Source organism: Ambystoma mexicanum, chromosome 6q, assembly GCF_040938575.1.
Source record: "Ambystoma mexicanum isolate Mex_15411 chromosome 6q, UKY_AmexF1_1, whole genome shotgun sequence".
NCBI lineage: Eukaryota > Metazoa > Chordata > Amphibia > Caudata > Ambystomatidae > Ambystoma > Ambystoma mexicanum.
Genome location: NC_090937.1, coordinates 1,378,686,116 through 1,378,710,861, shown reverse-complemented (window position 1 = coordinate 1,378,710,861; position 24,746 = coordinate 1,378,686,116). Strand labels below are relative to the sequence as shown.

The following is a 24,746-nucleotide window of genomic DNA, read 5'->3' as shown; positions in this document are numbered from 1 at the left end:
GCACTGCCTTGTCCACTGGGGACAATGGAGGCAAAGGCGGAAGAGTCGGGGAGGCACCACGGGCAAGGGAAACGCCGGCGGAACCACCGGAGGAACGGGTGGAGCCGGAGGCGTAGGAGGACATGTCTCCTTGAAAAGCCCTTTGAAATATTCCCTCACGAAGTTGGTGCGCATAAGCGCCTGAAATTTACCAAAAAAGGCGTCCTCCGAGACTGTTTCGGAACATGAGGAAGCCTCTCATGAGGTGGACAAATCCAGGGACGTAACGGGGAAGGGTGCCACACATGCCCCTCCACCGACGTATCCACATAAATCAAAGGTGCCGCCCCTGCGGGCAAGGAAACATTGTGCGGAAGAGGCATCCGGGCGTTCCAATCATAAACTGGCCAGTAAGGATGCGCACAAGGGACTTTGGGTTCACCCAAGGGACCAAGCCCTACACCAGAGGCCGATGGCGTAGTTGTAGGGGTAGCAACTAAAATGGCCACCGCGTCATGGCGGGAACGGGCGCCATTTTGTCCTCATCTGAGGGGAACTGCGGCACGTGAGGAAGTGAGGCAGGGGTCCCCATCGATGGATCAGGGGTCTTAATCTTAGCCTTAATATAAGGAACCTCGGCAGAGCCGGTACTATGAGGCCTGGAATGTTTTTGTGATATACCAACCGCCAACTGAGCCTTCGAAGGAAGGACCTCGCCACTGCCGGTAAAAGAAGAACTTTGCTTCTTTGCCCCCTCAACAGATCTGGTGTCACCACAAGAGCGGGAACGGTGAGCAACGGCTTTCACCGAAAAGACCTTGTCCGGCCTCTCAGAACTGTTTGTAGCTTTAGCCTCTGAACGAGGGACCTCGGACCCAGGCCCGGTAACAGCCTTATCTGCGCGGGCCTCGAACATCCGTTCGGTAACAAGCCCAGCCAAGGCCTCGGGGCGCACCCCGGTCTTGTTTTTGAGAGAAGCCAACAGAGAGGCCTCAGAGCGAGCTCCGGTACCCCACGATTCAGTAGAACTGGGTCTACTAACAGCCCCCACAGGAGGGACCTCGGAACGTACTCCGGTATTCACAGGCTCCTTACGGAGACCCTTGGAGAAAACTCCGGTAGAATTATTAGGCCCAACGGGCACCTCAGGGCAAACCCCGGTGACAAAGAGATCAACGCCCCTCCCGGACCGAGAGGAATCCGGGAAGGTATCCCCCCAGCCGGGGTGCTCTGAAAAGTATAGAATTTACCGGGCGTTTCTTCTTCTCGTCGATGAACGCCTGAAAATGCGAAGGAGGAGTTCCTCAGAACACCTCCTCCCACCGCTCCCACCGACGTTGACGTGCCTGAACCGAAAGGGAGTCACAGTAAAAACAGGAGTCCCAACGGTGTTCCGGACCCAAACACTCTAAACAAAGATGATGGGGATCCGCCCTCGCGAAGCGGCAGTGACACGATGAACAATCAGGAAAGTCTAACTTGAAAGTCTAACTTGAATGCTAGCGAGAGCCAGAGAGGAAAAAAAGGAAGAAAATCTTCCGATGATGCAAGTGCGTCTAGCCCCGATTAAGCGGAGAAAAGGACTGATGGGTGATGCGCGGGGCGGAGCCAAGGTGGGCAGGGTTATGGCTGCGTGCCGGGCCCCGCGCAAGAAAGAGCGGAAGGACACATTTTGGGGAAAATTTGGATGCTTTTTACAAAGTGCTCCGGTCCCGTCCCACAGGATGGAGAGATGTCCCATAAGTAAGGAGGAAAGGGGACAGGACATAGGAGTATAATGCATATGTTCCAACCAAAATCTATTGGTCATAAAACCAAGCAAACACTGCATTTACATACCTACAACCATGACATCAGAATTAGAAAAACACAAACTCGCTCTGAAAAAAGACAAGCTTTGAAATTGCCTAAAGCTGAACGAACTATCGCTCTTTCCCGAATTAGAAGTATATATAAGAACTGGGTAAAAGAAATGATAGGAGTCGCATGTTAAAAATATTATCCTCCAAGAATTATGCTGAATCCTGGAAAATAATAAATCACAACAGCTGGGCATCAAATAGTAGTACAAACAAATGTAGTAAAAGAGGAAACTTGGATTCAGTATGATTCAACCATATACTCTGGATCCTTGCCCTCTATGACCTGCTCCAATCTAAAAATTGGCAATCAGATTTACTTAAAATATGACAGAGATGATATTTTATATTTCATCCATAAAGCTATCAGATCAAGAGCCCCTGGGCCTGATGGTCTTTCAAACATGACCAGAAAGCAATTTCCAGACCTATGGGCTGACATTTTGAACACCATGTTTAGAAATATTCTTTGCTCTAAAAAAATACAAATATCCTGGAAACATTCGATCTCCATTCCAGTGTACAAAAAGGGTGACCGAGCCAACCCCGCAAGTTACAGACCTATCTCACTGCTTGATGCCCCTTGCAAAATATTTTGCAGCATTATTCTACGAGATTTAAATGAGTGGACTAATTTAAATAACAAGAGAGACCCCTTTCAAACCGGTTTTGTACGGTACACTACCAAATATGATAGCTATAAATTTACTTAAATCACAATATGCTTCCCAAAAACAACTGTTATATTTTGCTTTTATTGACTTCCATATGGCTTCCGATTCTATAGATCGAACCTTATTGCTTCAAAAACTAAAATCCTATGGATGTCCGTCGGCCATACTAGCTTTGATAGTACAACTTCACTCTAATACCACCATGGAAGTACGTTTGTCAACAGAAGGTCTTTTATCAGCAACATTTAATACCTACCAGGTCTCAAACAGGGCTGTATTATGGCATCCATCCTGTTTAACCTCTTTTTTCTAGACATGGGAGCTTCCTTTTTTGACGTTGTTTCTGATGCTCCGAGAATTGGAAATCAGCGTATAGCTTGGTTGCTCTACGCTGATGACCTAGTGCTGATTTCCCAGACCCCACGGGGACTACAAAACGTATTACTAGCATTAACAAATGACATCAATAAGAACAAATTGGTTGTGAATCTTGAAAAATCCCAGATAATGATTTGTAGAAATTCGAGGAAAACTGTAAAATCTGGGTTACAGAACTGGACACTTCATAAAGAATCATTGAAAATTGTAACAGAGTACAAATATCTGGGATTAACATTACAGAATACAGTTATAAACCCTACATTTTTCATTAACATACAGTCTAAATTGACATCTTTGATTTCACAGGCAAAAATTTTGGTTCATAAATATGGGAAATCTACATATAAACATCTCTTTCTTTTTATGAACAGAAAGTAATCCCTATTCTCACCTATGGAATCGAATCAATGTTATATACCATAGATAGCGTGTGGAATAAACTAGAAGCACGATTCTGGAAGAATGTGTTATCTCTCCCTAATAGTACTCCTATGCCCATTTTGAGATTTGAACTTGGCCCAGTATCCTTAGCTGGTCGAGTTATGTGGCGAATGTGCTCCTTCTTCAGGAAGTGTCTTTTGGGTTTACAAACCAATAACATTCTGAGTGTGGTAGCCCGGGAATTAATTTAACCTAAACTCGATTTTCCCTTTAAATGGCGTAATTTTGTTCTCAATGCTTTAATAGAAGCAGACATCTCCTTAACGCTTCTACTTGAAAATCAAACACGAGCAAAAATTAATTCTACTATTGGGACTGAATAAAGAAAATCGAGAAACATGTTTAAAATATAAAGACTTCAACGCTGCTGGCTTTAGACACAAGAGGCTACCTCATATGTCTTCATATTTATTAAAATATCTATCGCCAATAATAAGGAGAAAATATATACATTTTCAATTGAATCTGTGGCCCACTAGAGATATTCTTGCTAGGAGGAAAGTTATACCATCTGGCATGAACTATTGTCGATTCTGTAGAATTAGTACTGAAAAGGAAACGTTACAACATGTAATAGTATCATGCCCTCAACTATATGTGCAACAAAAGAAGCACTTATCTAACATGTTGACCGTATCTGATATTGCAGATGATAAATATATATGGGTCCAACTTTTTTCAAGCACAAAATTCACAGTAATGAAATCAATAGTGCAATTTCTTGATGTAATTTATCCTTAGGAAAAAATGAATTAACTATGTAAATTTGCTTTTAGCTGACTATTAGTTATAATTTGAAGTAATGTATTTTATTGTAATGAATCTATAATATGTAGAAGGAAACTATTGTTTTGTTGTAAATTGAATGTGAAATATATCTTTTTAAATTCTGTATTTGAAAAGTTGATTTATCAACTATATCAAATAATTTTAAAAAAATAATACAGAATATACAGACTCAGATTAACTCCCTCACAGAATGCAAAAATGCTCAAACATGGATACAGAAGACCAATTAGAAGCAAAGAGAAAGATACACCTACACCTACCATAGAATAGATAGTGGATGAAGATTAAAAGCTACGAGGAAGGTACACACATCCAGACAGATTGAGATTAGAAGAGGGACATGGTTTTCAAGTAGGGTTGCCATTACAGAGCAAAGAAACAAATGGCTGTGGTGTGAAATATATCAATGCTCACTATTAGTATAGAGGAAGCAACACTATAGCCAGTTAAACCATGTGTGAAGCTGTTGTGAAGCTCATACCCTGAGAACCAAATCACTCAGAAGGGTGACAATTGTGAATGTTTTAGGGACTGACAATTGTGACATATTAGGCAGTGCAAGATTAAATGAGATGCCCAGGATTACACAGTGGCTAAAAGGTGAAGCTGGGTTTGCACCCACTTTGCAATTTCTGCACTTTACCACTTGCTTTTCTAGTACGTACCATGAACTAAAATAATCCCATTTTAGAGATCTGACTTAGAAAGTAGACCAACCACATAACCTAAGATGACAATTTTAAAAGCAAAATGCTATAGAAGCTCATTATGCAAAATGGGAATGATTCTAGCTTCATTGTCTGGATCATCAAGGGAAGTATATAGGCGCCAACATACTATTTGATGTGATCTTAAAAGATTACATCTGGGTTTCTCTTTTGTATTTTAATGCTTTAAATTGGCCCAAAATACAGGCTTGTGAAATTGTTATTTATAAACATACACAAAAACCTTTTGGTTGTACAAAAAAGCAAACAGTTTTTTTTGTGCAAAATGAGCAGACCTTAAAATATGCTTGCCACAGGCAATATCTGATCCACTCTCCTCTGTCTAGGACCTTTTCCGCTGAAAGGGCCTACATAAAAAGTAAGATCAGGTAACGAATGGGCTAAAAAATACCCCCAACATGTGAAAAGGCAGCCTTTTCAAGGAAGACAGTACAGTAATGTCAGTGAAATAAGTTGATTCGTCCAGGATCACTGTATCTCCTGCAGGGGAAGACAGGATAGAAGCATGAACGCTTTGGTTCCACAGTCTTGAATTTGCATAGCTAATAATTTCTCTGACTAACACTTTATTGGGCTTCATTATAAGTGTACTGGTCCAGTAACAACGGTGCCGGCAGGCTTTCCGGCAACGTTGTTACCGGAACGGCACACTACTAGTCTGCGGGCGGGTGCTGTCCCGCTCACCAGGGTGAGACATGGCGGGCAGACCGGCACCCGCCCGCAGACTTTCATGGAAGCACCAGCACCGGTGGCGACCTACCGGTTTTAAAGGCACAGTTGTTGCCAGACTTGTAATGAGGCCCATAATCTTTATTTGAGGTAGCTGCCTATGTTTTACAAGCCTCCATCTGCAGAAACCAATTTCTAGACCTTCACCATACTGATGCTATATTCGTTTTTATTTTTTATAGCAACCACAGTTACAGGTACACTGCTGAAAATAGCACTCGTTGCACTACAAAACAAAGTACACATACCTGCAGATTTATCAACTTCAAACATAGGAAAGTCTGAGTTGGCCTTGCTGGAATTCAGTATTATAATCTTGCACATGAACACAAATCTCTTCAACGAGTGCTTAACACACTGAGCTATCTTCTGAACCAACGCAACACTCACATTTATCAGTATGCATTTCAACTTTGGCTATTGCACATGATCAATATTATTCCCATAGAAAGGTGAGATTGCTACAGGAGTTGTAGTGAACACACAAACTATGTGTGTGACAGTGAACACAGAACGCATTACAGGATGAATTGATCAGAGCAGAAAGTATTTGGCCCCGGCAGGGGAAATAGACTGAGTTTGAGGAGCGGTGCGCCCTATAGATTAAGGCTAAGGGTGGGATAGCACTGCAGAGACTCGGTCCGGAAAGAAAATGGCTGCTCCAGCATGCCGCAGTCTCCCGGCCTGAAGGTGGCAGACCCCATCAGGGGAATCAGAACGAGCTTGAGGAGCAGTGCGCCCCATAGATGAAGAGTGTCCGCGGGAGGCTAGAGCATAGCGGACAATGGAGACGCGAAACACTGCTGGACCTGGAGGTGGAGAAGACACCCCCAGGCTGCGGGTGGGATAACACCTGCTAACGTGTAGCCCTAACTTCCCTGGGCAAGAGGAATGGAGCCCCCACGGGGGGAAGAGTGAGGAGCGGAGGAACGCCGGGGAGGCGAGGTGACACCATTGCAGAGTGGCAGATAAAAAATGAGAAGAGTGAGGATTGGCAGGGCCCGGGTGAGTCCCTGTATCTCACGAGCACAGAGACAGGCCCAGAGACATGTCAGATCAACAGAAAGAACAGTGTGGAGAGGGAAGCCAGGGGAAGTACGTACTCAGAAACCCAGCCTGGGGGACAGTGAAGAGCCGGGCTGAAGGTGGGGCGAGATCTCCCCCTGTTTCATTATTCCACCAGCATCACAGCAAAGTTGAGGGGGGCTTCTCTCCCGCCACATAAGTGATGGATAGACCGTGAGCTCAGGGGGGGAGCAACGTGTGGTACATGGGTGCAGGAGAGATAGAGAAGTGACACAGAGAGCCGTCTGCTAGCACCCGGGAGACAAGAGGAGACAATAGGAGATGGCACAGAGGCACACAGCCCGGTGATTGGAAGCAAGACATCCCAAGGAAAGGATGGATCGTGACCCCTCACAAACGAAAGCCTATGTGAGGCCCGAAGAGACTGTTATGGGCGTTTCCCCGGAAGGAAGAGAATATCAGTTGGAGAGGGGTGGTCCTTCTGGTGGACTAGCTCCAAGGAAGGGGCACCAGTTAAGGCTGGCCTACCTGGAAATAGGGACAATCGTAAAGGGTCAACAGAGGATGGACGGGTATACAGACCCACCAAAGAAACACCAGAAGAATGAGGAGGTGGGCTGAGAGGGTGAAGGTGCTGGTGGAGGGGGCTAAGGAGGGGGCCTTTGGACTCCCTGATGGAAACAATCCAAGCTACAAGAACCTCCCTTTTGTGGAGCATTAAAGAAGTAGGGGTGGATGTATCCCTGGTGAGGGCGGACTTACAGAAGGTGTGTGAAAGGGTTACAGAGGTGGAGCAGGGAGGAAGCAATGTGGAGTATGACCTACAGCTGCTCAAGAATCAGGTGACAGGTTTGGTTGGAGCGACCAGGACATTGGAGTCTAGAGCGGAGGTCGCAGAATGGCGACCATGGCGATGCAACATCCGACTGGTGGGTGTCCCCGAAAGAGAAGATGGTCCTAGTGCTGAACTATTCGTGAAAATCTATGACGGAGTACGGCACCACCTCAGAGAACTAAATGTTAAATATATGATGTTCTTTCTGGCCAAATTGAAGGTTATTGCGTTAGGTAAATCATGTTTTTTTGGATCATCACAGGAGGTGTGGGCTTGGCTGGAAAATAGTGCTCAGAGAGAGGGTGTGAAAGAAACACAACGGTCAGGTGACCGAGAAGGGTGAGGGGGAGCTGGTAATGGGAAAGATCAGAGGGGATCTGTACAGAGATGAAGCACCAGTTTAAGATTGGCAACGAGAAAGCGAGATATGCCTTTAAGGACGGGTTGGGGGGCCAGTTAAGGGTTATGTGGGGGTTGAATTGGAGAGCGGAGAGGGGGGCAGTGGGAGGGGGCAAAGGGAGGGCAGGTGGTGAAAGGAACAACAGAAGGGGAGGAAAGTTGAGGGTATACACATGTTGGGCACCGTTGCCCAGTTGGTTGAAGTTAGAGGCCATGCTAATGGAATGGAGGAGAGCGACTCAAATGAGACCAAGTGGATTCATAGTGGTGGGAAAGGGATGGGAGGAGGGAGACAACTGCAGCCTGAACAGGGGGTGATTGCTTGAGAATTGGGACCCGGAACGTTCAGGGTCTAGGTAAGAAGTTGATGTGGGATTTCAAGAATCATTGAGGGAAGAGATGAGCGCCTTCTTGGGAAATTGGTAGCCTGGTGCACTATCTTGCCAGGTAACGCCATGAAGAGGATGACTCTGGATGCAACTTTGCATTTGGTTTGGGTCCCAGACCCGTATTATATTATTTCTCTGCCTTTCAGGGGCCCTTGCAACCACCTGGTCTTCCCAACATTTTCCGGGAGCTTACCTGTATTTCTTGGTTGACTGTGTGCGTCTTCTCCCCTCTCCGGTGTCTTCCAATCCTTGTAGGGACTGCAGCGGCACAGTGGGGACTCCCTGCTGCTAGGCTGTACAACCCAGGCAACGCTCCCTCTCCAGTCTCCTAGCCCAGCTGGTTGCTCCACTTTTGGTATCCTCGTCCAGCCTAACCACGGCAGATCTTCCAGGATCTTCTCTGTAGATGGGTACTGTTCCTGTCCTCTGCGCTTCTTTCTTCGTCTTCCCATGGGATTTGAAACCCCCAGTTCCTCCAAGGAGGGTCTCTCTCACTGGTGTGTCCTTCTCCCCTTTTATGTTGCTGTGTCGACCAAACTGTCTGGTCTGCTGTGTGTGAATGGGAGCACTGATCTGCGCAGCTCTGCGGTTCTTCTTTGTCAGTCATGGGGCATATAGACTCCTTTGGGTAGTCATTACTCTCTCTCATCTGAGTCATGTCGGGTAAGCAGATACACATGTGGGCTTGGGGAGTTAGTGGTCCCTGTATAGGGAAGGAGGATGAGGGAGTTGGGGTATATCAGGACCATACTGCGTTCTCCTGGGGTGGTCGTCCCTCATCCTATAGGGGGTCCTTCTCCATTTTATCCTCCCGTGGTCCATTTCCCCCAGGGGGACTAATAGGTAGTGTCTACATTGCCCCGGCCCCATGGAAAGGGTCTCCCCCTACGAGAGAAGGGACTACATCCGAGAATCGTCACAATATCCACATTTATATTTGTGCTGCAAAACAAATAATTTGCTACTTGGGCTTTTCCGCCTTAATTCAAATTCAAAATGTAGCACTTTGATGCCTTAAATGGGAAGCTGAAAGAGCTGGGTTCTTGCACATCAGGTCAAGATACTTTTTAACCTTCAAAACAGACAACTACTACACACACTGCTGTAATAAACATCTCTGTACCCCGATTAATAACACCAAAAGGAAATAAATCACTTTCTCACTTGTGTTACTTTGCACATCTATTTGGTCTGCAAGGCATACCCAGCAACCTGAAGAGAAAATCAAGGCACATGAATGTCATCTTTTTCACATTTTTGACAAATAATGACAGAAAGGAAAACAAAATGAATTCCGTCTGTATTTATGTGCAATAATCAGATAAAAAAAAATATTGGGAGACATTATTATGACCAACCGTTTTCTGAAGCACTCTCACCTGTAAAAGAATCTGTCTGTATTTTACAGGAGTTGGAGAACCTCACCACTACACAAGCTCCAAGTATTCCTCCAAAAACCTTTTGATTCTATCAAGATTTTTGCAATCAAAAGATTAGATCTAGAAGCCCACTGACATCTGAACCAAACCATCTGCAAGATCACAGGAGACCCAACAATCACTCATCTTATTGCAACAGCTAAGCCAATCCTAGACATTTCCTTCCCCTTCCTAGACTCTACTTATCCACTTTTCCAATCTAGTAAATCTAGTAAATGCTCTGTTTCCAATGCTTAATCCCTACCCCTCTTCAGTCTTCATGTGGATTTGTGGTAGCACTTTGTTGGTCAGTGATTTTGAATGTAAGGCAAAGTCTCACTGAAAGAGAGCAGATATAATTCCTCTGCTGAGGAAATATCAGATGGATAGGACCCATACCTACTCTGTCCTAACTGGCAAAGCTTCTAGGGTATGCCAACGGTAGGGCAAGCCCCAATTCAAATGGGAAATGGGTGACGACTAAACAAAAAACAGGGGCTTGTTCCCACAACTAAATTGTAACCGTGAAAACTGGCAAACTAAGATGAATAATGTTAGGCAGAAACCTGTGCAGTTCCCTTAGGGACCACTGCAAAAGGCTTAAGACTACAGGTGTTGGCAGTAAACCCAATTGGTAGCAATCTGTACCACCCAGATTTACCTGGTAGCTGTGGCTGAGCAGCCAGACGTCTCTCAAGAAGACTTAGACAGTATATAGAGTATACAAGATAGGTACCAAAATACAGTAGCACAAGCAAACACTGACCAGAGCTTGGGTATAGAAGTATATAATTATTTATATAAAAACTCACTTTGTAAAATACACTAACACTAATATGGCAAGTAAGTTCAAACACAGTCACTATTAATATATTTACATACCTGATCACTTATTGAACAAGTCTTCGTTAAAACACCACTTATTTTCAGACAGAGGTGAGCACTTAACTTAAGATGGCACTCCAATAAGTTAACTAAAAAGGGAGGGAAAAGGGCAGAATTAGGAACATACACAAGACCAACAATTTAGGAGCACCAGAGCAAGTCAGAAAAGGCAGAATCCACTGACGAGCAAGAAAGTCATAGGCCAGGCCCACGCTTGCAGAGAGCAAGGCGGAATGTGTCCAAAATCACACAGTTGAATAGTACTTTTTAAGAGTCGTTGCAAAGAGTTCAAAAAGGGTTGGCTCAAGTCAGGAAAAGTTAGTTACTAGGTCCCAAGTCACCCCAGGATAGAAAGTCAAGGATTTACGGGACACCTTGAACAGTCTGTTGCAAGGGAGACCAGGCGGGATTCAGTACCTGAAATGGTGAGAAAGCTCCAGCAGGGGTAGTTGTTCCTGGCAGGGGTTGCAAGTCAGTGCTTCGTCCGGGGGAAGAGGAGATCTCGATGTGGAGGAAAGCTTGAGGTCGTTGCACTGCCAGGGAAGAAACCAGCCGCTGAGTTTTCCAGTTAAAAGGTACTACCCTTTTATTCGCGGTACTGGTGAAGCGTGGCTATCTGGCCGCTGGAGCGCTTGGCACGGGCAATTCGACCACAAGACGATCCAGGAAGGCGAACAAGAGGGCGAACTGGTTATCCCCACCAGCTCAGAGGAAGAAGACTCTCCGGGATGAAGATCTTCTCTGTCGTTGGGAAGTGGTGAGACGGTTCAGCAGGGCTCCACCGGTGGTGTCATCGTTGCAGGTCGGCTCAGCTTCTCCCTCTTCGGATTCTTTGGTCCTGTGGCGACTTCTGAAGTCCTAGTCCCCAAAGCCCTGCTTTTATGCAAAAAAACCCCATTTATCAGTCCTAGCTGTCACTCAAACATGCTAAGTGGTGAGCCGCGCGGCTCACCACTGGGCAATCACACAAGAGTGCGACTTGAGTTGCCGAGGCAACTCAGTCCAGGGTGCCTAAACCCCCCTCCCACACATCCTGTAGACCCAGACAGAGTGGCCCCACTTTTGGAGGCTTCTGTGGAGAAGCCCGCCAAAAAGTGGAAGAAAGGGCTCGACTTGGGTTGGAGTTACAGAGGCGAACACAAACACCATTTTAAAACCGAGTCCTGGCGAAAAGACCCAACCGGGGAATAAATATTAAATAAATAACCCAGCGGTATCTTTAACATTGCACCAAAAAGTGGTGTGTTTAAAATGAATGGGAAAATCCCATAGGAAATATTCCGGTGGAATATTTCACGTGGTAACCACTGCCACCAGCCAGAAATCGACGAGGGGGGACTGCACAGTGCCCCCTTGAAAAACAGACCCATGGGCAATCTAATTACCCCTACCAGTACTTCCACAATATGATGGTTTGTACTGGTTCTGTTCCCAATTTAAGACTAGTAAAGTCAATGGTGACTTTACATGCCCTGGGAGACAGTAGTCAGTCCCAGGGTATGGAGTCTATGTTTGGGGGTCACTATGATACCCCTGTGTTACTGCACTGAGGGTACTGTGTAACACACTTACCAAATATACATGAAACCCTATGGCGTAAAAGACCCCATAGCCCATTAAACACATTACAAAGTCAAAGGATATCTCAAATCATGTCTAAGAGTGGGAGAAAAAGAGTCTCACTCTTAGCAGGAGGAAATATAAACCCCAAAAATCCAGCAAAGCTGCTGGGGGACTCACTAGGTTTGGGAAATTAGCCTTAACAGAGAATTCTCCCTAACAAATGGCCATTGATTCAGGAATAAATTCCACTGTCAGGGTTGATGCATAAAGTGCATTTTGGGGGATGGGGGGTAACCAAATTAACCACCTTCATCAGGACCCCTCGATCAACAGACCGTGTATTGAAAGACAAAACAATAAATGAAAATAAAATATATCCACACAAAGCATACTGCTTAAACAGATTGCCAATGCCCACAAATGGTTGAGGACACTCACCAAGAGTCTGGAAGTGAACCGAACACTGTGGAGAGACTAGATCAAATGCTGGTGCCAATGTTATGAAAATGGAAGAACCCCTGAAACAATATCTGTATGTTAAAAAATAAGCCCATTAGTCCTGGCTGGCTACAAATTACAATCAGGCCCAATATATGGGAACATCCAATTGGACCAGTGTAACACCTAGGTGAGCACACAGACTGCTTGCTAGGAAGATAAAAGAGGTTTCCAGAGTATGGAGGGTTTAGAAGGACATCCTTTCCTAGAGTGGGAAAGACAGCAACAAGTGGAGTGTAAGAAGCTGCTCGAATGGGAGTGAGATAGGAGCCCCTCAACACCAGTGCAAGACTCCTCTTAGATTAATCTGCTTACCTGCGTGATACTGTGGGATCAGTGGCAAAACATCTTGCACCGAGAGTTCTGTTACGCTCACCTGGCTCCCACAGGGGCGTCGATCTGAACTGGATAGCTGCGGTCTCCAACAATGTGACGCGTAGGGCCGAGATGACAGACTGGACTGGCCCACCTAACTTCGTTTGCTTAGCCCGTAGGAATATTGTTCTGCAAATGGAGAAAGGGAATTAACCACCAGTGGAGTTGTGTGTAAATCCCCCCCACCCCTGCTGTTCTCCCCACTGATCACCTTTGATGTCCCCTCTTATAGTCTCACCTGATGGTTTGAAAAGATGAGCTCTCCATCCTGCATTGAGCGCAGGGGCGCGTTGATAACCAGTTGCTTCACTGGCTCAAAGTGATTGGTGAGTTGCAGAACAATATTGACTCCGAGATTCCCGGCAAGACGCCGTAAGTATGTAGTTCGTAAGAGTTCAAAAGCCTGACTTGCACTCTTGTCCGATTCCTTGCAGGTTGCAGCTTGACCCTAGTGAAGAGTTCCTCGTGGCAACCGGTAATATTCTGGTAAGGATTTGTATTATCCAACACAGTTCGATAAAATAATGTCAATATGTAACCTGTTGCTTTCTCCCTTATTCAGGCGCTGAGAGAAAGTATGAAGTCTCAGGGTATAATACCTCCGGCGGTAAAATCAGGTAAGTCGATTGTGGAGAGGAGGGTTCCACCCTTTGTTTCACCTTGCTGTCCTTTTGTTTCCCCTTAGGGGCCGGGATTCGGCGAAATTGCAGTGGAAGCTGCGCCGACCCGTGAAGAGGAATAGTACCCCCGGTGGTAAAATCCGGTAAGTCTATGGGGGGTAACTAATATTCCTCTGTGTATTCCCTTGGCTCACCTTGCTGTTCTTGTCTTCCCCTTAGGTGCCAGAGTGCGGCAGGAACATGCAGGAGGATCCGGTGGAATGTGAGTTCAGCGCGGCGCTGCAGCAGGCGAGGCGACGCGCATAAAATAACTTCTTTCTTCCAGCTTGAAGGCGCGATGGATCGGGAATTCAGGTAAGGATCAAAGGTATTGCTCTTGTTCCAACCTTTTCTCCTTCTTTCTCCCTTTTTCTAGGAGCTCCAGACTTGCAGGCATGGTGAACGTTACGCTGCTGGATGCAGAATAACGCGAAGCGTGTGCTGCTCTTGGGGCGTGGTTTAAATAGCCTCCAAAGTAGTCCCAGGTAAGTATTCCTCCCCAGCCCCACATGAGTAAAAAAATAGTCCCTAGGTAAAGTAGTCCCTTCCAAGCCTCTTTTGGCTTGGAGCTCTTGCAGCATGGTCTGCATCAGGTAAGTTTGCAGCATGGTCTGCACCAGGTAAGTTTTAATCTATGAGCCTGGCGCCATAGGCGCCAGGACTGCACCCAAATAGCCCCTAGCAGGGGTTGTTGGGCTTGCTTGGGATAACTTGATGCCTGCTTCCGGGGTTGCTGGACTTGGTCTGGGTCCCCGGGGGTAGACATCATGACAAGTTCAGACAAGGCTTACGATACAGAGTGTCCAAAATACCCCGAAAGGAACTGAGTTTACGTGTACACGCATGTGTCGTGATGACAGCACTACGCATTGCTGCGGATGCCAGGGGCTAACTAGAAAACATCAGCATAGTTAATGGGCCCAAGCAATACCCACTTGATTACAGGGAGGGGATAATTGAAACGCCTGCCAAAAAGAAGATGTTTGCCACCAAGTAATGACACAACTATATTGTTGATGATATAATGAATCAAGAAAAAAGGTAAGGTAATAAACTGTAATATCTACATTTCTTGGTGGCAACCAATATAAAGAAGCATAAGAAAGAAGCCATGCTTGTCCTAGAATTGGGTAAAAAATCACTGAATGTGCAAAAAAACAAAAATGGACCCTAAACCCTTAGAAGGAAAAACTTCTGAAAAGATTCTAAACCAACAACAAGGGGAAGTTAGTGTATATAATTACATCTTGGATAAAGGCTCTCCTGGCATGTAGCACAAAACAGTGGATTGGATAGCAAGTGATTATGGAACGGCAGATTGAGAATAAAAAAGGTCACTGTGGGTCCTCAAGGTACAAACGGCCAGAATGCCTATATACGTGGAACAAGCTGATAATTTAGGCCATATAGCTGAGTCTGCAATTTATGAATCCATTGTGCAGCTTTAGAAAGCAGAGTGTTGAACATTTGTTGCAGATTTTTCCACATCTACACATTTTTCCTTTGGTGAAAAGCGCTTCATAAATGTAATAAATACAATCCACTAGCTTAAATCATTGGGTGAATGCTGCAACTCTAAATACGTATTTGAGGCCACATGGGCACTCTATACAGTACACCACCTTAGTTGTCTTATAGTTATTCAGGTTCCTCAGTTCCCACCTTTTATCAGCTAAAAAAGATTTTTTGGTGAACTTGCATACTGTGCATGTACCGCAGGGAAAGTGACCTGTAATCGGGCAACCCTAAGGTGAAATTCTAGGGCCATGTTTAATAAGTTGTGAATGTACTAATAAGTCCCTCAAATTTGTTGACCTTTTAAGTGTGGTCATAGGGACTATCTCACTTGAGATACTTAGTTGGACCAATGCCCAATATTTCTTGTCTGTCTTTTTAAGGAAGGACCAGAGTGTTGGAAACAGTGAGTGAAAACACATGTAATTTTCTCCTGTGCGTTAGAGGGTCCTTTGGGTATAAGCAATGCTTCTCTGGGAGTGTAGCAGGTCCATTTTCTCAAGTGGTTTATGAGTTTTCTTTGGATTGCCTCTATCCCTCAACTATTCATCCAAGTTGCCAGCATGTAGATGGTAATCATCCACAGAGGTGCAGTTACGGCATAATCTCAAGTACTGTCCTTATGGGAGATTCTCTTTCTGACTCCGATGATGGAAACTATTGAAGTGCAAAATAGTGTTCCGGTGACTTGATTTTTTTAATAATGAGCTTGCGAAAAAGCCTTGCTCATTCTTAATCACCAGGTCCCAAAAGTTAAAATATTGCGTGTTGTATTCAATAGTAAATTGAATATTCCTGTTACGTTCATTTACCCACTGGAAAGCTGTAGTTGGTACCAAGCCATATAAATACAATATCATCTATACAGTGCTTCCACAGCTTGATGTTGATATGAAAAGGGTTGTCAGTGGAAAAGATAACACGATCCTTGAATGTTGCCATATATAAAATGGCTAGACTGGGGGTAAAGCCTGCTCCCATTGCTGTACCCTGGGTTTGCAAATTGAACTGATTTTTGTAGAGAAAAAATTATTTGAAGAGCTATTTTCATTAAGTGATTGATAAACTCTGTTGGGACTCTATCCTGAATGTTTTGATGAATAAAATGGTCCCTTATAAAGTCAATGGCATCCTCCTTTGGGATGCTCGAATATAAAGAGTGTGTCCCTCATTACAACACCGGCGCTAAACCATGGCGCAATTGGCACCATGGTTGGTGCCGGTGTTGTAACGTGTCCGCCATGGTTCAATGGGGAATTACCACCCCATTCCAAGGTTGGCAGGGCGGTAATTCCCCATTGAACCATGGCCCTTCCATTTCCCATTTTCGCCCCATAGGGCTCTATGGGAATGGGGAAGGCGCTAAGTACGGTACCGCAAATTGCGGTACCGTACTTAGCACCAAGGTCCCTTTGCGTGTCCCTACTTTAACGGCTGGTCTAGACCAGCCGTTCAGGTCGGGTCCCGCAAAGGGACATCGTAGTAAGGCGCTAAGTGTTTAACGGCGCCACATCCTTTTACGGTGCCGTTAAACACTTAGTGCCAAGGTCCTAATGAGGCCCTGTATGTCTATTGTCTCCAATAATTCGGTATGGGGATCAAATGGTAGCCCTTCAGAGATTTGGATGACTGGAATGGTGTCTCTGAGGTATGATGTTGTTAACTGGCTCATAGGTTTCAGAAAAAGATTTTGAACTTACAAATAGGGTCAAGGATAGACCCACACCATGCCACTATCGGACGGGATGGTGGATTGATTTCATCCTTTGAATCTTTGGGATGGCATAAAAAAGGTGGTGAGTTTTTGGGAATTACTCAGAAACTTTCCTTTTCAGATATCCGTCGTCTCTGAAAGCCATATAGGGTCATTTCTGAAATACCTTGTTGAATGTCCCTTGTTGGTTCTTTCATAAGGGTGAAATAGTTTTCTGAATTGTTAAGTAGATCCAATGCCATTTGTTTATGTTGCATCACATTGAATACTAATAGACATCCCCCCTTGTTGGCTGGTTTAAATACTAACTGTGGGTGAGAAAATAGAAATTTGAGTGCTGCTCTTTCATTATTAGTCCAATTGTGTCAAATCTGTTTACTCCTGGCCAGCAGTGTGTTATGAACACTGAGAACACACTTTTTATATGTAATGATTTCTTGTGGTACCTGGTTGTCAAGAGGAGTAAAGGTAGACTGAGGGCGAAGAGCTGTGTCCTCGCTCAATAAGATGCTGGCTGTAATCTTTAAAATCTGCTTTAAGCCTGACATTCCGAACAAACTTCGACATTTCCATCTCAGTTTTAAACCAATCTGTGGGATTTGAAGAGATGAAGGTTAGGCCTTTAGATAGTACTGAGTATTGTACCGGTGAGGAATCTTGGCCTGATACATTTTTAAAAAAGGCAATGTAAGTTGATGCTTCATCTACGGGAGGCCCTCCTGCATGGTCATTGATATCTCGGACCCCCCGCTGTGTTGGATATCAATCTCAGCATATTATGGACCCATACCTACTCTGCCCTAACTGGCAAAGCTCCTAGGGTTTACCTACAGAAGTGCTGGCCCCAACGCACATGGGAACTGGGGAAGACTAAACAAAACAGGGGCTTGCTCCCACAAGGAATTATTTAAAAAAATATTCAACATCTTCTCTCTCTCAAAAAAGAATACTAGTAAATTATTCAGTGGCAATCTAAATTGTGGATAGGTCAAAGCTCCTAGTGTGGACTGTGACGTTGCAAATTCTGTCAATTGTGGAAGAATAAAGTATCTTAGACCACAGGCTACATTCTGCCCACTTTGTAGAACAAAGTCAGTTGTGGGCCCAAACATTGAGGATTTGAGGCAGGAGGTTTGGAAGACTCTGGTTGGGACAACACTTTGAGTTGATTGGGCTTCTCTACGGCATATGTTGCAGTTGATCATGCTACTTCGATCACCCAAGTAAGTAGAACAGGTATTGAGGTACACAAGATGGGATTGGTACAGAGAGCATTTTGACATTCAAATCCGTCACCTATGGCTGTCCGCAGGACTCTGCACTATTGCCTTCACCTTTTCATGGTTATCTCTTGCCATAGTTTCAACTGATTCTTTTGTTATCTATTTTTAATTATGCTAATTACACCCAGCTTCTTGCTCATCTTGGAACTTCTCCCAAAACCTTTCACCTCCATTGACCTGTGGATGAATTACACATGTGTTTAACTTAAAGCATCAAAAACAGAGATACTTTTTGTAGGAGCAAAATACAGTGGCAATCTGGTCACCCTCTTCAGTCACAATCCCTTCCACTATATCTCTAGTGGACAACCATAGAGTTCTTATAAAGATCATTTAATCTGCCTGACTCCTGCCCTCCCCTTGCCTAAAGTGCAAGTTAAGCTCTTGAAGCAATATTCCATTGCCTTCTTTCCACAGTGAATCCAAGCAATCCAGGACCTTCTCTCTTCCCGGCTAGATTATGCTAAAACTATCTACCGTGACCAGCCAGATAATATCCTCTGTTGCCATCTTCAAAACGCACAATTACATGAAAGCACAAAACAATAAATATGAAATACATGGTTTTGAAAATACTTGTACCTTTTTCTTTAGTGTTTTTGGTATCCTTTTCTTCGACTGCATCTACAGATATAAAAAGATTCACACATTCTCAGTTTCTTACAATGACTGTTTTTTTCTCTGCACAATGTTTTACAGTATGAGCATGTTGAAATACCACACATACAGACTCTTACATTTGAATACTGGGAATTCATTTTCTCACAGGTATATTATACCGTGCAAGGCAAGAGAAATAAATGTTAACAGAAGGACATTGATTTCACTTTTTGAGTGCGTCATACACTGTCCTAAATGTCAAGACTGGAGAATCATTAAAATGTGCACTTAGGAAATGCCGTCATGTGTCTGGCATAGTTCTGGCATGTATTGCATGCTTCCTCGATTGCCCCAATAAGGAACAAGTTACTTACCTGTAACTGTTGTTCTCCAGCATGGGTCTGGCATGGATTCACATGCTCATGAATATTCCCCGTCGTCAGGCTGGGAATCCTCGGTGAAGAAAAAATCAGTATCAGTTTTGTTTCTGATCTGTCTTTCTTAGTAGTAACCAATCACTGGTCTCTGGGTCGTAATGCCCCCAGCCAATGACTGCCCTCTCCCTAAGCCCCGCCCCTGGCAGCCATCCTCAGATTTGGTAGCACGTGAAGTGGCAGTATGACCAAGTGAAGAGACGCAGAGGGGAAGGAGGGAGGGTTCGCATGTGAATCCATGCCAGACCCATGCTGGAGAACAACAGTTACAGGTAAGTAACTTGTTCCTTCTCCAGCATGGGGTCTGGCATGGATTAACATGCTTATGAATATAAGAATACATAGCAGTACACACATGCACAACCACGGGAGGTGGCAAGGCTCAACATTAAGCATTACATAAAACTCAACATCAAGCATCTCTTACCTCTTCACCAGGTTCACCTTAAGCAAACAGGTTACGCAGCACTGCCTGGCCGACTCTGGACTCCTCCCTGGAATCCCAGTCGACGCAGTAGAATCTCGTGAAGGTGTGCCTCGACCTCCACGTAGCAGCCCTGCAGATGTCCAGCAGGGGCACACCAGACAAGAACGCCGTGGTAGCAGCGATCGCTCTGGTCGAATGGGCTCTCGGACAGCCGGGCAACGGTCGGTTTGCATGATGCAGCCGGAGAGCCATCTGGAAATGGAAGCTGTTGAGAGAGCCTTACCTTGGTTCACAGGTCCAAAGTTCACAAACAGCTGTGATGTCTTCCGAAATCTCTTCGTTCGGTCCACGTAGAACTTCAGCGCTCTAGCTACATCCAGCGAGTGCAAAGTCCTCTCGGCCGGCGACAAAGGCGACGGGAAGAAAACTGGCAACACTAAGGGCTCGTTGAGATGGAAGTCTGACAGCACCTTGGGCATGAAGGAGGGGGTGCGTCCCCAGCACCACCCTCATCTCGTGAAAAGTCAAGTATGGAGGCTTGCAGGATAGGGCCTGAATCTCTCCCAAGTGTCGTGCGGAGGTGATGGCCACAAGGAACGCTGTCTTCCACGACAGGAACTTCAACGGAGCCAAATGCAAAGGCCCATGAGCCTGGTCAGCGCCACGTTGATCTCCCACGCCGGGGCTGGAGCCTTCACCGGCGGGAACGATCAGAACAGTCCTTTCATTAACTCCTTCACCAGGCGATGAGACTACAGGGATGACCGTCCTACAGTTCTGGTGTATCGGGAAATCGCTGCCAGATGTCTCTTAATGGAAGCATGAGCTAGTCCAGCTTTGGCCAGCGACAGTAAGTACGGTAGCACTTGAGGGGCAGTAATTCGTAGAGGGTTAATCTTCTGTGCACGGCACCAGACAGAGCACTTGAGAGTTGAGGATGCCCTGGCCTTTGCAAGAACCTCTCTGCATTGGGCGGGATCTTGTACCCTCCAAACTCTAGTGCCAGGCCTGCAAGTTCAGCGACACCAGGTCGTGATGAAGAATGGTGCCTCCTTCTCTGGAGAGAAGATCTGCGTCCGTCGACAGTTTGACTGGTGGGGACGCTGACAAGTCCAGAAGGTCCGGGAACCGGATCCGTCTCGGCCACCTCGGTGCAACGAGGATCATCCTGCACCGGGACCTCTTGAGTCGGTTGATGAGCCTGAGCAGCAACGGCAACGGTGGGAACGCATACAGGATCAGGCCATCCCAGGGGAACGAGAAAGCATCGCCCATGCTCCTCGGCTGGGTGAACCTGCTGGCGAACCTCTGGCACTTGGAGTTCGTCGCCGTCGCAAACAGGTCGATTTGGGGTTTGCCCCATTGCCGGAAGAGTTGATCCACTTGATCTTTGCGTAGTTCCCACTCGTGGCACGAGCGCAGCTCCCTGCTGAGTGAGTCGGCAATGTTTTTTTTTTTATCCCTGCTGGATGAAAAGGCAGCAGAAACAACCCCTGGGCAATGGCCCAGTGCCACAGATCCTGGGCTTCTTTGGACAGGGCTGGGGATCTGGTTCTTCCCTGTTTCTGGATGTAGAACATTGTGGTAGTGTTGTCGGTGAAGATCCTCACCACCTTACCCTTGAGGGATGGGAGGAATGATTTGAGGGCCAAGAACACCGCTCGGAGCTCCAGTATGTTGATGTGGAGCGGCCTCTCCTCTGGGAGCCACAGGCCTCTTGCATGAAGATCTCCGGTGTGCGCTCACCACCCCGCCAGAGAGGCATCGGTCGTCACCGTCGCCTGGTATGCTGGGGTCTGAAAGTCTGTACCCAGCGTGAGATGCGTGCGCGCACCCCACCATCGGCTCCCAGAAACAGCGCAACCTGCGACGGAACCCGGTGGGATTTGGGGAAGTTGATGGAGAATCCCAGGTCCGTGAGCAGCTGGACGGTCTTTGCTGTGTGTTCTACGGCGAGTTCCCTTGTCCCTGCTCGGATGAGCCAGTCGTCCAGGTAGGGGTAGACGTGGATCCCCTGCAGGCACAGCCGCTCCGCCACTGGTTCCAGAGTGTGCCCGTGGGCCAGGGCATCCAGCACTCAACAGACGGTGGAGGTGGACTTCCACACGCTGATGAACCTTGTCAGCCGGCCTCCCACCGGGGTGCTTCGGTGGGGGCCCAACGTGACGGCCGGTTCAGTCTTGCTGGGGAGTGGCCTTGCCACCCTGGCCTCCCTGGCAACAACGGCGAGATCCACCGGACTTGCCTCGTCCCCTGTAAGCTTCTTGCGATGAGGAGCGGGCCGCTTGACGGTAGGTCGAGGAGCCGCAGCCGAATCCTTTGGAGGCACCTTGCTTGCCTCCGGAGTTCCGAAAGGGCGCCCGCCATTTCTGCAGAACTCCCAAGACCCGAGCCATCTCCGTTTCGGTCTTGATGGCCTGCAGCGACTCATCCACAGTCTTTCCAAACAGATTGTTCCCCTCGAAGGGCATGTCCAAAATCTTGGCTGGCACGTCCTGGTGGAAATCCGTCACCTTGAGCCACCCCCGACGTTGAAGGCAAACACCGTTGCCCAACTGGCGGAAGCCGGTGTCAGCAATGTCCGTGCCCACAGTTATGGCGTGGTCTGACGCCACCTCACCCTCCTGTAGGATCGCCAGGGCCTCTGTCCTCTTGTCGTCCGGGAGGAAGTCCAACAGGGGGGCGATCTTGTACCACAATTCCCTGTCGTAGTGGGCCACGATTGACTCGAGATGACTCGTTGTCCCACGGCGTCCAGCTTCTGTCCCTTGCCGTCCGGTGGGGAAGTCAAGGATGAAACCGATGCCCCCCCGCTTTCTTCTTGGCCGCCGCTGAGACGACCGAATCCGGGGTCGGCTGTCCCCTAAGGCACAAAGGGGTGGCGTCGGGGACCCGGTACTTCTTCTCGTACCGGTCCCTCTTGGCAGGTGTTGTGGACGGATTCTTGAGGAGGGCAAGTCTCTCGTCCCAAATGTCATCCAGCAACGGCACCGCAAAGACCATCTTCCTTTTGGCCTTGCGCTGTTGGTAGAGGAAGCCGCCTTCTTCTCCTCAGGGCAGAGTTGAAAAAGCTTGGATGCCCTGGAAATCATGGCATGGAAGGAGCCAATCTCGTCGGGCGGGGACGCCCAAGGAATCGGAGACGGGCGGCCAGTCCCGTCGTCACCGCCGTTGTCATCCGTCCCCATCGTGGCCGTGTCCGTTCCCGTGTCATCCCTCGGGATCGGGGAAGGCGACAAAGGCTGTTAAGTCCATGAGGGCTGCAGGGGCACTGGATGAATTCTCCTCCTCTTGTTCGGAGGGCTTCCAGACGGACCTGGTACAGCTGGGTCGTCCGCCGGGGGTAGGGGCAGTCTCGTCCTTATCTCCGTGCATAAGGCTTGGATTGCCGTCAAAATTGCCGCCGAGTTGTCCTGAGGCTCGGGTTGCGATGGGCGTGCCGGGAGCGACGGTTGTTCCTCCACGGGAACCTTGTTGTCGTTGTCACCCTCGCTCTCATCGTCCCCCTCCTCGGGATTCCTCCCGTGGGGCTGGGCCTCTTCCAAATTCTCGGTCAGTTCCTCCTCAGAGGTTGTGTCTGTGTCCGTAATGGCCATCGCCCCCCCTCTTTTTCCAGTGGGGTCTTCACAGGGGTCTTCTCGATGGGTTTAAAAGAGGATTCCCTTCGCGGAGGCAGGGAAACTCTTGGCCCCGAGGTCGCCTCCACTGGGATAGCCTCCACAGGCTTTGCCAGGGCCGCAGCAACTCCCTCGATAGAGGCCTTAGCTGGGTGAATCAAGGCCTTCACCACCTTGGGCGCGCTTGAGGCCTTCACCTTAGGGGGAGGGTCTCCGCCTTGCTCCCCCTCGGCCGGTTCCTCCGAGATCGACCTAGGCCTCTCCAGAAGCTTAGCCAGGTTCTCAGATTTCCTCACCCCCGAGCCAGAGCGTTGACTCGCGGTTGATGGCGTCGGTGAAGGTGCGCCCTGCCTGGCAGCCGGGGAGCCCGACCGTTCGGCACTCCGGGTGCCCGCGGACTCACAGTGCTTTGCCTTCTGTTGAGCCCCCGTCACCAGGGCACCCTCACAGGACTTAGAAGACCGCTCGGACTTCTTCTTCTTCTTCTCACCTGCTGGTCTCTTGCCTTCCAGTCAGTTGGAGAGACGGGTCCGGCGATCCCTCATCGTCTGATCCGACATGTTAAAGCAAAACGCACAGTCCTTCTCCACGTGCGTTTTGTCCTCGTGGAGGCAGTAAAGGCATTTCAAAGGCTCATCCTCCTTGAACACATTTTGTAGGTTGCATCCAGGGCAGATCCTGAACAGTTTGCTGGGTGTCGAGCTTCCCTTCTCCGGGCCATGTTCTTCTCTACGAGGTAGGCCTCAGAAACTTCTGGAATCCTCCAAGAAGCGTAACTCGACAAAAACTTCACCCTTGAGGGGTGTAGATAAATCCGAAACGGGTCCCCGTTGATCGGAAATAGAAACAGTGGAGCTTGAGGCTCGATTAAACCGAAAAATGAGATAAATCTCTTTGAAAAAGCGCAAAACGCAGTAAAAGCTCGAGAGCTATAGCACAAGGACTCCCAACACTTGAACGTGCGGTAAAAATCTGAGGATGGCTGCCAGGGGCAGGGCTTAGGGAGAAGGCAGTCATTGGCTGAGGTCAGTATCACCCAGAGACCAGTGATTGGTTACTACTAAGAAAGACAGATCAGAAACGAAACTGATACAGATTTTTTCTTTACCGAGGATTCCCAGCCTGACGACAGGGAATATTCATCAGCATGTGAATCCATGCCAGACCCCAAGCTGGAGAATGTCAGTTATGGTCAGTCTATGCAAACTATACCCTCACATGTTCAGATTATGCTTCCATATGCCAAGTGAAACCTCAAATATCCCAATACTGCTATCACATGCCTGGTTTAGTGACAATATGCAAGGTGCACTCCCAAGCGTGCAGGTGCTGCAATCTCATGCCAAGTGCAGCTCTTAATGATAAAATAATAACATCATATGTCTACCAAGCCACCATATCTAAAAGATAACCTCAATGGCGAGAGATGTCTAGTGCTTTCATTTTTATTCTTCAAATGCATGTTTCAAGCAAAAGTGGAAACAAGAGGAAAGGGAACATTTGAGCCAGCTGTAGGGCATGTGGTTCCC

General features: G+C 47.2%; 1 protein-coding gene across 1 annotated transcript in view; it reads right to left on the bottom strand.

The window, feature by feature from the left end:
* Positions 1–24,746, bottom strand: part of SH3TC1 (SH3 domain and tetratricopeptide repeats 1) — a 493,452-nt gene that overhangs the window by 198,578 nt on the left and 270,128 nt on the right. The window contains exon 11 of the mRNA XM_069632025.1: positions 18,722–18,763. Within this exon, the coding sequence (XP_069488126.1) occupies positions 18,722–18,763 (42 nt within the window). The remainder of the gene's footprint in view (positions 1–18,721; positions 18,764–24,746) is intronic.